General features: G+C 42.3%; 2 protein-coding genes across 18 annotated transcripts; both read right to left on the reverse strand.

Annotated features, from left to right (window-relative positions):
- Window positions 1-338: 338 nt before the first annotated feature.
- Window positions 339-6632, reverse strand: LOC112277126 (uncharacterized). Of its 14 annotated transcripts, none has more exons than XM_024509133.3 (9): window positions 6282-6632; window positions 5405-6115; window positions 4841-5228; window positions 3974-4153; window positions 3375-3726; window positions 2834-3030; window positions 1874-2577; window positions 1698-1775; window positions 339-1239 (listed from the first exon to the last, which is right to left on the reverse strand). In XM_024509133.3, the coding sequence occupies exons 3-9, from the start codon at window positions 5131-5133 to the stop codon at window positions 644-646; spliced, it is 2400 nt and encodes a 799-aa protein (XP_024364901.1). In that variant the 5' UTR covers window positions 5134-5228; window positions 5405-6115; window positions 6282-6632; the 3' UTR covers window positions 339-643. The 14 variants fall into 14 exon arrangements, with proteins under 14 accessions (XP_024364901.1, XP_024364895.1, XP_073387381.1 ...); XM_024509127.3 differs by having other exon boundaries at window positions 3974-4159; XM_073531280.1 differs by lacking the exon at window positions 6282-6632 and having other exon boundaries at window positions 3974-4159; window positions 5405-5866; window positions 6045-6269.
- A 316-nt stretch (window positions 6633-6948) lies between these two features.
- LOC112277127 (uncharacterized) lies at window positions 6949-10631 on the reverse strand. Of its 4 annotated transcripts, none has more exons than XM_024509142.3 (6): window positions 10370-10631; window positions 10082-10173; window positions 9562-9636; window positions 9220-9336; window positions 8886-9078; window positions 6949-8736 (listed from the first exon to the last, which is right to left on the reverse strand). In XM_024509142.3, exons 3-6 carry the CDS (start codon window positions 9634-9636, stop codon window positions 8660-8662), a joined length of 462 nt encoding a protein of 153 aa, XP_024364910.2. In that variant the 5' UTR covers window positions 10082-10173; window positions 10370-10631; the 3' UTR covers window positions 6949-8659. The 4 variants fall into 4 exon arrangements, with proteins under 4 accessions (XP_024364910.2, XP_073387384.1, XP_090103950.1 ...); XM_073531283.2 differs by having other exon boundaries at window positions 9190-9336; XM_090247824.1 differs by lacking the exon at window positions 10370-10631 and having other exon boundaries at window positions 9190-9336; window positions 10082-10369.
- Between the last annotated feature and the right edge of the window lie 3073 nt (window positions 10632-13704).

The following is a 13704-nucleotide window of genomic DNA, read 5'->3' on the forward strand; positions in this document are numbered from 1 at the left end:
AAATCTGTGAATCTGAGAACATGGGCGGGTCACAGTAGTCTCTGACTTTTAAACAGAAATTGTACTCAACTGCAACTATACAAAATTAATGTGTAGATTTATGAGATGGGTATAAACCATCGCGCCAAGACTGATCAAAAAACCATTATGGCTTTCTCTGGTGCGCGTCTCCACGTGTGGCAACCAAGAAGATCTAAATTGGAGAAAGAAATTGCAGAAATAGTGATCAGACTAGCACCATAAAAAGATAAAGCAAACATTACTCGTCCTTTTAGAACGTTTGTCCTAATAAGAACGTTGTATCTTACCGGAACGAGGATCACCACCACAAAAACCACTGCAGAAAGTCATTTCCGAATCATATTACCACATAGATACAATCCCAGGAGGCTTCTCCAACAAGCCTGCAAACTAATTCTAAAGAGCGGGACTATGGGGATTAGAAGCTGTATTTTGCACAAATTGAACGTCGTTATCTGAATGTTCAGATCTTGCACCATTTCCTACACTCATCTAACTCAAAAACATGCACCCATGAATCTGCTCCACTATCCACTTGCTGCTGGGCAACAACATTGGGCGATGATTCTGTCACTACTTCTCCAAGTCCGGGGTGATCAAAGTTCTGGTTATCTAGAGGGACCTAATTTACATCACTGCAATCCAAGGCAGGCTTGGGAAATTCCTGATCAAGAATGTCTACTCTGAAGACTTTGCCCTTGTTTCTTCTAGCTTTTCGAGCCGATTTCTTACCCCCTAAAGCGGGAGCTTCCTTCTGCTGCTTGGACTCCCATGCTCTGAGTATGTCTAACACATCTGTATGTTTGTATCTTTTGGCAACATCAGCTGCACGAGCGCCATAAGCATTTGGAACATCCAGCGATGCACCTGCACTAAGTAGTTTCTCAATGAACCAAACAGAGCCCTTCTGGGCTGCTATATGAAGTGCTGTCTGTCCATACCGATTCTGCCTATTCAGCAGCTTTGGTAGCCTATTTAATGCAGACACTGCATTCAGGTCTTTGGCTTTTCCAGCATAAGCCGGCATCTCAGATTTCTCATTAGAATCTTCCGACTTACAAGCCTCTGCAGAGATTGTTGCCGAATCCAAATCATTCAAAGGCTGCTCCTGCTGGATAGCACCCAACCCCAGCTCATATCTCGCAGCCCAGAGTAACATCTCTCCCACATTTCGGCGATCCGCGACCGCTGCTGCCATGAGAGGAGTCCATCCATCACCTGCAACACAATCATATTAAATTAGGTTATGATCATCTTCATATATATATATATATATATAAACGCTCTCCAGCTCAATAGAAGACACTCACACCCTCCACTGCAGTTAGATTCTTTTCTAAAGCCTAAAACTCAAACCACGTCCCTGGCTAACATCATTATATGACACGTCTTATCCCTAAATAGCCTTCTACTTCCATCATGGTCCGGTTGACTTTGAATCAATTCTCAAGTAAAAACTAGGATTTTCTGCAGCAGCAAACCGATCAAGAAACCCAAAATAATACTAATAAAAACTAGTCGCTCTAAATAAAACAAAACCTGCCCTTTGAATTCAAAGATTGTCAGAAAACTAGAATTGGATCAGGTTTCGTGTGCACAGATTAGGTTCATGCCTCAAGCGGCCACTCAATCGCAGGTAAACAAGAGGTTTGAGTGGAACATAATCTATCTCCCACCTGGCTGCCATGTGAGGCACCATCGGAGGGCTCCCACACCCGGGAAAGGCATCTGCTCCCAGGTCTGGCCTGCAGGCTCTGACATGGGAGTCCAGTTCCAGGGTACATATTTAAAGATCTTCGGGTGAAATTCCGGCCACCAAAAGAAGGAACGATATGAGGAAGGAGGGGCATACCATAAACATCGGCATCCTGCCAGTTCACCCCACGCTCATGACAGTGAGCTAGCATGATGCCAACAGCGGCAGAATGGCCTCTGAGAGCTGCGATATACAGCGGAGTCTCGCCTGCTCGGTTGCTGGCCAATACATCAGCTCCACCTTGTAGCAGAAGCTCACAAGCTTGAGCAAACCCGGATTCTGCTGCCACAAAAAGAGCTGTACCCCCTGAAGAATCTTTCATTCCCACAGCCACCGCACCAATCGCAAGCAGTCCAGCAATCATGGGAACATCGCCACGAGCAGCTGCCATGTGCAGTGGGGTTCGTTTTCTGACATCAGAACAGTTAGCTGCTCCACGGAGACCCAAGGCCACATCCTCAGTCGAAGAATCCCATATGTCATCGTTTTGAGGGAATTTGAACTGCTTTCCACCAACATTAAAGTTTGTGTATGCAAAGGAGCCAGTGCTTAGACAATCAGATAAAGTTAATCCATCTTGCCAAAATTGAGCCCTGATGCTTTTGCTAAACAACACAGGAGTAGTCTCTCGTCCTGGCGGACCGTTAGCCTCAACTCTACAGCTGGCGACCCGCCGTAGGAGGTCATTAATAGCACTTCCAGGTTTGACCTTTTTCAGACTATCAAGGACCCACGCAGCTGCTGCCACAGAACTCTCCTCACAAAAATCCCAAATATGAATTTTTTTCTTATCCTGCTCTCTGTTGCATCATTGGAGGAAACCTCAACAAATCAGTAAAAAAAACATTAACTACGTTCATCACAAGGAATTCGAGTAATTTCGTAATATTAAAAATATCATCACTCGGCATCACGATTCATGTTCTTAAAGAGTGTATGCAAGGAATTCTTTTATCTCATTAGGATCAACCAAGAATCTTACCTTCACATAAACACAACAATAACCAATAATAAACCTAAACACAACCATTGATTGCTGCAGTCTGAACCACTAACCTCACCGCCTGGACAATGGCAGAAGTAAAGAATGTCAATTCAAGCACTCGCAGCCTGGGAAGAAGCTCAATTATTCTAACTAAAGCCGACGTCGTTAAAGAAATAACGTCCTGTGATACAGCCTCTATTCTGCTAAGCCCTTGAGCTTGAACAGATCCACCCAAAAGCAGCATCTCAAGATGGGGGAATAGCATAGCCTGCAAAAATATAAATAACAAAATAATAAAAAGAAAAAAGACAAAAAGAAAAAAAACGTAAATCTGCAAGAAAGACTACAATCTCAATGAATTTTCCTTAAATCATGTCTTAAAACCTTATTTATCACCGGAATCAAAAATCCAGCGAACACCCTTAAGAAGTTAGTTTAAAAAAAAAAAAAAAAAAAAAAAAAAAAAAAAGAGCTCGACAATGCCAAGGAAATAAATGATAAATTATGATAGTACAGAGCATTATCAGAGCAGCACCTGTGTGTGATATAGTTGTGCTAGTAACTCTATCAAACAAATATAAAACGAGAAAAAAACTAGGTTTAGACCCTTACCACAGCCGTGAAATCAGCAACAGAGGGACCAGCACAATTGTTAAGTGCAAGAATTCGTAGCCCCGATCCACTGCTTATGCTACCCAAACACTTAGCAAGATCACTGTCGCTCCGAGTCAATTCCCTATCGGAATCATTATCTTGAGGATGTGACACAGACACATCATCTCGAGGAATATCTAAACTATCTAGATGGCTGAGCAAAATGGTTCTCAATCTTGAACCATCGGCTGCAGAGGCCACAAGAAGGTTCCCAGTTGATGTAGAATTCAAACCAAAGCACCTTTGAAGACTTATACTCAACGGTCCAGACTTCACTGAAGCCGCAAGCACATCGGCAACAGCACTCGTTCTGTACCAAGATAGATAAAAGATAATTATAAGTAAAATAATGATTGGCGAAGGGGAAAAAAGTTACAAAGCATATAAATTCTGCACGTGTCGGATCTCAAATCGAGCATAATTCGTGAGCCCTGATTTGGCTGCTATGCTATCCAAAGCCCTACCTTGACAGTCCTCAAAAGAGTAAATCAGAAACGCAAGTACTTGAGCTATGAAATGTAATTTCACACGTAAAAGGATTGTGTGGAGAGAATTACAGTTTCTGACAGTTGTCCAGAATGAGACGATCCAAACATCGTAAATTGGTCAAAATCGCCGCAACATCGTCATCTACAATGGACAACCCAGCCAGGTGAAGCTCCCGAGTGGCGCACATATGTTTTCGAATGGCTCCTAAGGCAGCTCGAGTCCAAGAGCCTGCTGTCTGTGGAGTCACCCTGCCACTGCGAGGTTGAGCACTGTTACCAAGTAGTGTGAACAGACCAGTGGAGTATGCATCAGGAATAATCAACGCAACTTTAGTCACTGGTTCCCTCGAAAGTGGTTGATGATGATCAAAAGTAGCACAAGAATTAAACCGTGAACATCGACTGTGCAATTGCAATAACCGTCCACTCAGATGCAAAATCCGAAGCTAATGCGACGAAACGACGAGTCAAATAAGTAAAGTAAAAATCTCAGAAAAGGATTTACAATCGCCATGCGGAAAAACTGGCAGCAAGTTCCTGACAGCCACCGTTAGTTGGTTTATTTTATTTATTTGATATCTCGAATTCCCAATCTGATAAAAATTATTGCTAAGTGTACTAAAATTCCAAATAAAACACTACAATTCACACCTTTTTGTCGCAATGAAGAAATCTTAGTATAGATGTTGCTAAATTTAGCCCCAAATCTCTAAACTTCAAGCCAATCAATCCTTTCAATCGATTTCTGATTCAATGTGAAGAAATTCGTGCAATTCCTGAGCTCAAATACACTCATGCAACAAAGTGAGAGCAGCAAGATCTTCAGCCAATTAGATCAAAATAGCTACTACTGTTAGAACAATTCTGACATTCAAATTGTCTTTTCCTACAGAGACACCAATCCTCGACTGTGAGTTGGAATGCAAATCTGTGTACCTGTTCTGTAATGCGTCTTCGCAATTAGCAGCAGGTGTCTCGTCAAACTGTCGAGGTCGCAAGCGGAGGCGAAATGGTTCAGTGCGACCAAGGGACCAGCAAAGCCGACATGTGGAGAGCGTTGACATAACATCAACGGGATCCTCCAGGTGTGACAATATTGAGCCCAACACAACAGTAGGAACGTCCGTAAAATGAGTACCCTGTTTCCCATCATTTTTAGTAATTGAAGCTCGCCGTAGTCCCGCAGATGACTCCAACGCGCCAACTGAACTCCCCGCAGCGTCATCCATGGCGCTCAATCTGGTGTAATCACCATTCACTTGTTGACGCAGACTTCGTCGAACTCCACAACCTCAAAAATTAGGGTTCGCTCTGAGAGCACAACCTTTTCGCAATGCAGCAACAAAGTCAAGGGGAACCATGAGTGAGGAGGATAATCAGCTGCAAAATAGAGTACTAAGTGAACAGGAGCCAAATGGGAGGTCACATGGAGCAGGCAATGTATGAGCATAATCCAGACCATTACACAGAAATGGATGACATTCAGGTCGACCTGCTTACCATGGCAAACTTCAGTTATTACCAGGGGAGTGACGTACATATTCGGCGGAAGTAAGCACGGGTTGTAGCCAACCCAAGGGCTTCACAGAGTTGAACAAGGTGGAGTTATTCAGATGCTGTAAACTGATGCTGTAAACTTATTTCTTTGAGCTATACACTGCGCATGATCGGCACATATAGAGAAAGACTACTTGTACGAGTTTCCTTGCTTCACTTTCGTAGTTATGTTGAGAATTGAATGCTGGTCGGGATTTGTGACTCACGAACAGGAACATTCAGATGCCCATTCTACGACCGCAAATATATCACTGCGAATTCTTGAAGAGTTCCCAAATACAGGGGCATCCAACTCAATATGTTTAAACCTCTTCACACAGGTTTTCCTCACAGCTCTCGTTAACGAACCCTAAAGTATAGATGTTGATCGGAGTTGGGTCATCCACGTATATTGATTCTACATATCTGACACTCGACATGTTAGAAAGTATCTTCAGTTAAAACCCAGGCATATTTCCCATCAGGTACTCTGCAATTGTTACAACTTCTCAATCAAATTCTCATCCCGAATGAACAAGTAGTTGCCTATGCATCACCGCGCACCCCAAAACAATATAACTTCTAAACCAGTTCGATTCCCCACATGTTTCTTCGTTCGCTCCCACCACGCCGCAACTAGGCACCCCGCAAGACGTTACCGGGAACTAGTTTCACCTGTCCATCCACCGCTCTGTTACATTCAGAACCCAAACCCGAAATCATAGTTGGCGTGATTGCCAAGGAACGAACCAGCAAAAAAGGCAACAGATTTTGCGGACCCCCAAATTCTGTTGCACATGTCTAAGCAGGAGTGCAATACGTCGGAAAGATTGTTGCCCACCGGTTGTAAATGAAAGGTCGCCATGCTCATGAGGAGGCACATGTTTGCTGATTGACAATGATTGTGTCATTATATCAGCTGGTGATGTTGATGCATGACGCCCAGACAAATTCGAACTTAATATTTCTGATTCCGAAATTCACTCGTATCATGGACTTCATGTTGCAAACATTATTCCACACATCAAGAATGCAACCCTACGTCCAACCCAAGCTTCTGCTGGAACAAGGCCTACATTTCAAGCTTCGACAGAAGTAGCTGCACCGTTGATCATTCAAACTTCACAAAATGCGCTAAAATGCTCTATTTCTCAATTTGGCTGCACAGTTGAGAGGGCTAGAATATCCATGGATTAGCAGATCTGCTGCTATATGTGCCCCAACTTATATTTGTATATCTGTTGTTTACAATCCGGTGAAAGAATGAGTCCATCAAACTTCCCTACACTACTAGCAATGGCGTCAGATAAGTAAAACCTAATCAAATGTAGTGCATATGGACATGAGCACAAATGGATTGGATAAATACTGTTCTGTTGATGTCGATTTCACATATCTTTCGTGTCGTCACGAGGTGGCCTCTAAAATTTCTTATTCAATATCATTCATCCGGCAGTTGAAATTTTGCTGAATCAGTGCACACGAACCGCATGCATTGCTGTTGTACATTTTCGTTTAAAATCGTAAAGAGTTGATCTGTATCAGTATCGCATAGTGTGAGATTATACAATAGTTCAGTTCTCCTAAAGCATATGGGCGAGAACAATATGGTTCATCATTTTAGGAACACTGGAACTACTGCGTACTGAGTATTCCCTGGAAAATGTCACCACCCAAATAGCATCTTCTCTGAGCAAGCACATGCCAGTGACTGACGAGTATCATCAGTAGCCCTTGCTTCAAGTTACTGAGGCATAGCAAGGATGGCAATGTTGAGTGTTGCTAATTCAACATAACTGCTGCAGACGCAGATTAACAAATTAATCATATCATAAGCTACTAACGGATCCATTACATATAACTACATTTGTACAAAGCTGTCGCCAACTTGTGTCTAATTCTTGTCTGCACGAATGGCAATGCTTGCCACCAACATCCACTAATTGGGGACTAATTGTCACTGCACGTTGTTGTCACCACCCACTGGGTTTGAGAGTGCTGAGGAGGTTTGTGCTCATGAACACGAACAATTAAACTAATTTCCACTGTAAATGATGTCACCAAATTGATGAAGTCTGGGGAGGCTTCAGATTCATCTTTTGCTCTAGCTGACCTCCAGATATTTGCTTGGAACAATCGCTACGACGTAGCCTTCGACTGCGACGCTGATGATAGATAAATTATTATATGTAGGTACTCCAGAATCCCAATCAGTACATAAAAAAAGCTTAACAGATTGAGATACAACCCTTGGATCGCTCCATCACAACTTGTGTCTGTCTTGTGGAATAGGCATCCTTAGCGAGTAAAGGGCCGATGGTCTTCAAGGTCACCAACACGGAAACAGCGATTGATAAAAGTCGTAAGTTATGATTCGGGGGGTTGGTTGGCACATTCCCGGAAGTAATCGAGAGCAGCATCGTAGAAGCCTGTCATTGACTTGTATCTGGTGATGGAGTCTGGAAGAGCCTCCAGAGCTTGCACCATCTGCTGTGCCAGAATGGATCGATTTTGAAGACCGACAATGGTCTGATGTAGGTCCGAATTGTGAAAACAATGGCCCCTGACCTCGGAAGCTTCATTAGCGTCTCTCGCTCGCATCGTGTAAATAGCTGAGAGCTCACAGTACCCCTGTGGGCAGTGGAGTCGAAGGTGCGTCTCTTTTTCCCTTGTATGGCAGCATAGATGTCCTCCTCGTTCAGAGATTGAAATAGAGTGGGGTCGTCCACAATGGCCCAATTGGCACGCCACACAGGTTTGCCCACTTTCAAGCGGGTAAAGAACTGATACACGGCTGATCCAATTTCGTTCGCAAGCAAAGGCACTGACATGTGAATGGAGGCAATGTCCATACCCATCTTCTCAAGCAGCTGCCACCGTTGGGGGAACAGCACGGCGCCTGAGACAAGCCTCAATGTACCATTCACATTCATCAGCAAGCATATGTGTTCCTGAACGACACGCGACATGACTTCTAGAGGATTAAGCGACTTGTCATAAACATTGAACTTCTCTCCTGACGTTAGGTTGAACAGCATGCCGCCGTCTCGACAAAATCGATCAGGAAATCGCACATGGAAGAAAGTCGGCAAGCATCTCCAGAAGTTCCCAGTTTGCTTCCGTAGTCTCTGGGCACCTGACAAGAGAAACATCTTTACGGGTTCCTAAAATCTCCCGTCGAAGGGCCATCTCCTCATCGTAGAAAACGTCGATCTCAATTCAGTCCTTCATGTTCAGAGGCTCCGTGCCCATCGTCATTCTTAACGGCACGGTCAATGGCAAGTACTCAAATGTTCCTAGAAGAGCAATTGCATTTCATCAGGCTCGTCTAACAAAATTGATTTACGTCAGATCTAACTTCGCCTTAGCATTTGATCAAACGAATTCAGAAAATGACTGAGCTTTCGCAATTCACGGACAAAGGATCAAGGCAACAAGACCGAACCGGGTCCGAGATTCACTTCATCTGGTGCATCAGCAGATGGCGATGGAGCGTATGGTGAGTCCACGGGTGAGCTCGCTGTCGCAGTAACGTTCGTTTCCATCGAAGATTCTCGGTTTGATCCTTTGCCCGTAGTGTTCTTGAACCCGAACGGACATCCACCTGCTCGGACAATAGGTAGTCGCCCTCTCGGAGTCTGTGCATGCAATGTCGGTGAAACCCTTAGAGTTAGTCCCACTTAAACTTCTAAAACAAACAAAAACAAAATCGAAAATAACAGTAGTACGAACTCGCAACGGCAGTTCACCAGCCAACAGTGGCAAATGAAGTTACGAACGCCAATTGCGCTGAGATTCGGGGATGGTGCGGCGAATCCAATTCCATGTTGGTCTAACGAGGTGAGTGAACAGTCGGTGCAGGTTTTGTGCATGTGCCGTAAGATGTTTGTCTGCGCCTGCAAGTAAAAAATCAGTTTGCGTTAGGGGAAAAAAAAAAGTGCCGAAGGTCAATGTGCGGAATGTAAGGCTGGGATACCAAAATTATGACTGAAAATGGCACCAGCTCTTCAGCAACAGACCAGGATCGCAGAGGACTGCTCTTCATTACCATGCAGAACTTTGATGGGTATGACGGGGACTCTCAAGTCATTCTTGTGCAATATTTGAAGATAGGTTCTTACAATAGCAGTCGGTATACGCAGGGATGCCATCTTCACGACCTGAATTGGTGTAGCCAGTCCCTGAAAACCTTTCATCTGCACAGAACCCGAAATCAATCCCACGAAGTGAGTCCATGGAATGCGAGACTAAAAAATTACATCAAGCTGCAGCGACTTCTAAAAGCATCTTCTAAAATCGAAGAGAGTGAAAAATAAAGTAATATATCTTCACCACTCTGATTATGCAACAACACTACCCCCGAAGCGCTCACAACGGACGATCGCCAACTATTCCATGTATCCAGAAAAGACTGGAACTCTGGAAGTTGTCCAATCGGGGCTATGACAATCTTCGCCACGGGATTAAGGTGAATCTCGTAACAGAGTCACTTTCACATCTCGTCTGCTATTCAATCTCATAGAAATTCTTAATATCAACAACATGCAACACGCACAGCTCCACAATTTTTTTCCCAACACCGCACCTCAAGTGCTAACCAACAAATCGAAGTCCATCATACGCACACGAACCCTCACTCACCTCTTCAAAACACCCCCGGACCCGCGGTAAGGCAAATACCACCAATTACAAGTTCACAAATCTCCGATGATCAACTCTCAGAAATCGCCAGCCTGAGCACAGCACAAAAAGCGAGTACCACAGCAGCCCGGTGAAAGACAAGAAACCACATTCGATACCGTGCCCCCACAAACAACGATGCTCCAGAAAACCATCCACACAAAGCTCTCCAAAACACAATGTGAAAGAACGCAGGAGCACGAGGAAGCGTGAGTAAGCAAGCAATTTGAGTGTAGTGGAGAGTCTCACCCAAACAGTAGCAATCAGCACAAGGATGCACCCAACCGGGGCGAAGTATCTCGCCCCCCATGCAAGAAAAAGGTAGGCAAAATGCGATGATGCGGCGATGAAGGATGCGAGCCTAAGATCCAAGGGAGGGGAGCCATAGGGCAAGTGGTGTGTGCGACGGCGCTTCTCAGTCCCGCCTGCGATTCGCGGGTGTCGGGGTTGCGTGCCGTTCGTGTGCTCTGCCGCCGTCGTAACGCCCCGACCCGCTTCTAGTGGCGTCACCCCATGATGCGCGTCACGTCGCGAGCTCTGCGATGGACGTTGTCGCATAATCTACTGATGTTGCCTGTGTTTCGTTTCAGATTGTTCTTCTCATTGTGTGGCTCGTCATCGTAATCCTCTGCGGTTCTCTGGTCAACCTCGTTTTGTATTTGTTGAGGTTGTTTGTATTCCACACCGAAGGAGAGAATGGAGTCGGTAATTCTTCACTGGGAGATGCGAGCTCGTCTGCAGTGCGATCGACGGGGACTTCAGCCTTTATTGGTGTTGATTCTCCTAGTTTATATCTTGTGCGTCGAGGTTATAGGGCAAGGATTTACTTGTCTTGATCGGAGTGTAGTAAAAGTGTCCATGGTTACAAGGGGGCGGAATTCAAGAAGTTTTGAAGTCTTGAAGAGGCAGAATAATATCTACAAAATAGAAGCTGAGTTGTACTGGCTAACTCTGAATATTGTTCTTCTTGTTTAATGTAAACCCATGCTACTATTAATTTCATTCTAGCAAATTCTATGTTTTCAATAAATTCTACTAGGCCTAGAGCTTTGATAAATATATTTGCTTGTTAGAAGTGTGAGGGAGTATATCTTACCTTGATTATTTTGTCTCAATGTTTGTCTCTAATATAGTGATGGTCCAACTCTATATACTTCATCCTTTGATGCAAAATTGGATTGCAAACTAATTTGATACTGCCTATGTTGTTACACATTAATAGTATAGGATTTTTATCATCTAAGTAGAGTTTTCTAAGGAGCTTCCAAAAATAGGTGATGTTTTGTACAGCCTTAGTTAAAACACAATACTTAGCTTTTCCTGAAGACAATGTAATTGTTGACTAAAGTTTGCTTGATCATGCAATGGGATCTAAGCTAAGTTTATAGTATATGTTTTAGTTAGATTTTTGAGAGTCAATGTAACTTGCCCAATTTGCATCAACAAATGTAATTAGTCATCTTTTATTGCTAGAAGGTAAAGTATTCTATAATTTATTAAGTCTTTGAGGTAGTAAAATATTTTCTTTCTTACAATCAAGTGAGCAAGTTAATGATTGTTTATGTATCTCAATACTCTATCTATTGCAAATTGAATGTGTCAATAGTTGTCAAGGACAAGAACCTAACAAAAGCAAATAACCAAGTGAAACTTTTTTTAATGAAGTATGACAAAATAGAAGTAAAAATACATGTATATTAAAAAGAAAATTGAATGGCTATTGCCAAAAGACAAGAAAACTAAAGACTCTTTAATCTAGACTAGAGTAAAAAAAGAGTTGATAAGAGTGAAGAAGGCTTCATTCTTGCCTCTATATATACTATCCACTTGGGAGTTATAAGGCGACGTTTTATAGGACCTCAAATATGTGTTGATTTTGCAAGCCACATATCTTACAAGGTAAGTTTTTTATGTGTACGCCACATAGTTAGCTTCTTCTACAAGCTACCAATATGTGTAACATGTGGCTAATTTGTTGACAAAGTTTTTAATCAAAAAGTCAACTATAAATATGTATAAAGTCAAAATTATGTCTATAAAGATTTTAGGAAGCTTCTTTAAAAGATATTATAAAATTAATTTATTTTTATTTACTTTTACCTACTTCTTTTTAATCATATAGATAATTATCAGAGTATGTATGTATGTCCATGACATTGCCCTCTTTTCTAAAGATGAGTTGCTGAAGGCACAGTTATCATTTATTGAAAAAATCTAAGATGCGACAAATTATATTTGTTACATACTCTAATCTTTGTTCTCTTTGAAGATAGTTGATAGGTCCTCTAAGCTATTAATAATATTTTATACCAAGGTGAGAAGACTATCTTGTCATTTGATTGTTGTTGATGCCTTCATAACTTCTTTCAAAAAAAACATTTGGAATACCATCACAAGTTATTCCTATATCTAATAAAATCACCAAATATCAAAAGTCTCTTCTAAGGTAATGATACCAAACACGTTATCATATTACGTGGCATTTAGCTTAAGAATGCATCGATGTCGTGTAGCAACACGATTATATAGTGAAAATATAAATAAAAAAGATTGATTAATATTTAGTTATCTTGAATGTTAGAAACAGTGGCCAATTCCAGTGCCATTATTCAAAGGCCAGTTAATGTCACCCCATTACAAGCTGTATCACCAAACGTGACAACAACGTATGCTCCACCAACATCATCGAACCAAATATCCTCCATAATAACAGGACAACCAAGATCATTTTCTAACCCTATATGGAACAAGCCTAATAGGTATGTACCGGTGGAGACACCCAATATGCCTGATGGAGGTGCAAGAAGATTGCTTCGTTGTTTCCGTTGTAGATAGATTGGTCATTATGCTAGACAATGTTTCAATCCCACAGCTACTCACAATTACGCACCAATGTATGGGAATAGCAAGCAGTCAGGCATATTTATCAGAAATGTAATGCTCCATTCAATTTCAATAATCAAGATCAGCAAATCCAAAGCCAAGGAAAAATTGAGGAGATAAATTGAGGTCCTTAAGATTCTCCAATAAATCGGGTGGAATGTGTCTAAGCCGTTCTTATCAAGAGTCGATAAAAAGAAAAAAGACCAATTCAACATTTGGATGAGCTTCATGTAAAGGCCAATTTGACCCAATTACAAGGACATTCAATCCAGGTCTTGTTATGAGCCTCTTACCCAGTATGAGACCTGAGTCGGTTGGGCAACCCAATGAAGTCCTGAATATGGAGGCTTCGATTCTATTTCAAGCTGTTCCATTTTCTATGCTGTTTAAGAAAAAACGTCCTTTTTATGGAAAGATCTTCTTAAAGGCAGGAATTCTATGGAAGCGTGGTCTGCTATTCCAATTTCGAGTCCAGGGCAGAAGAATAGGAAACCTCACGAAGTTAAAAGAAAAGAAAGAAAAAAGAAAAAGGCATTTGGAGATCGGGGATTTTGGAGTTGGAGAGCTAGCTTCAAAAGATGTCAAATTGGATTTCATAGGATTTGGGAGGACTTTGCAATCATTGTTCAAAGTCAATGTTTGTATTGGTGAATTCGGTTCATAGGGTTTGGGAGGACTTGCAATTGTTGCTGAACGTCAAT

The sequence above is a fragment of the Physcomitrium patens genome, chromosome 25, assembly GCF_059467195.1.
Source record: "Physcomitrium patens ecotype Gransden chromosome 25, ASM5946719v1, whole genome shotgun sequence".
Classification (NCBI taxonomy): domain Eukaryota; kingdom Viridiplantae; phylum Streptophyta; class Bryopsida; order Funariales; family Funariaceae; genus Physcomitrium; species Physcomitrium patens.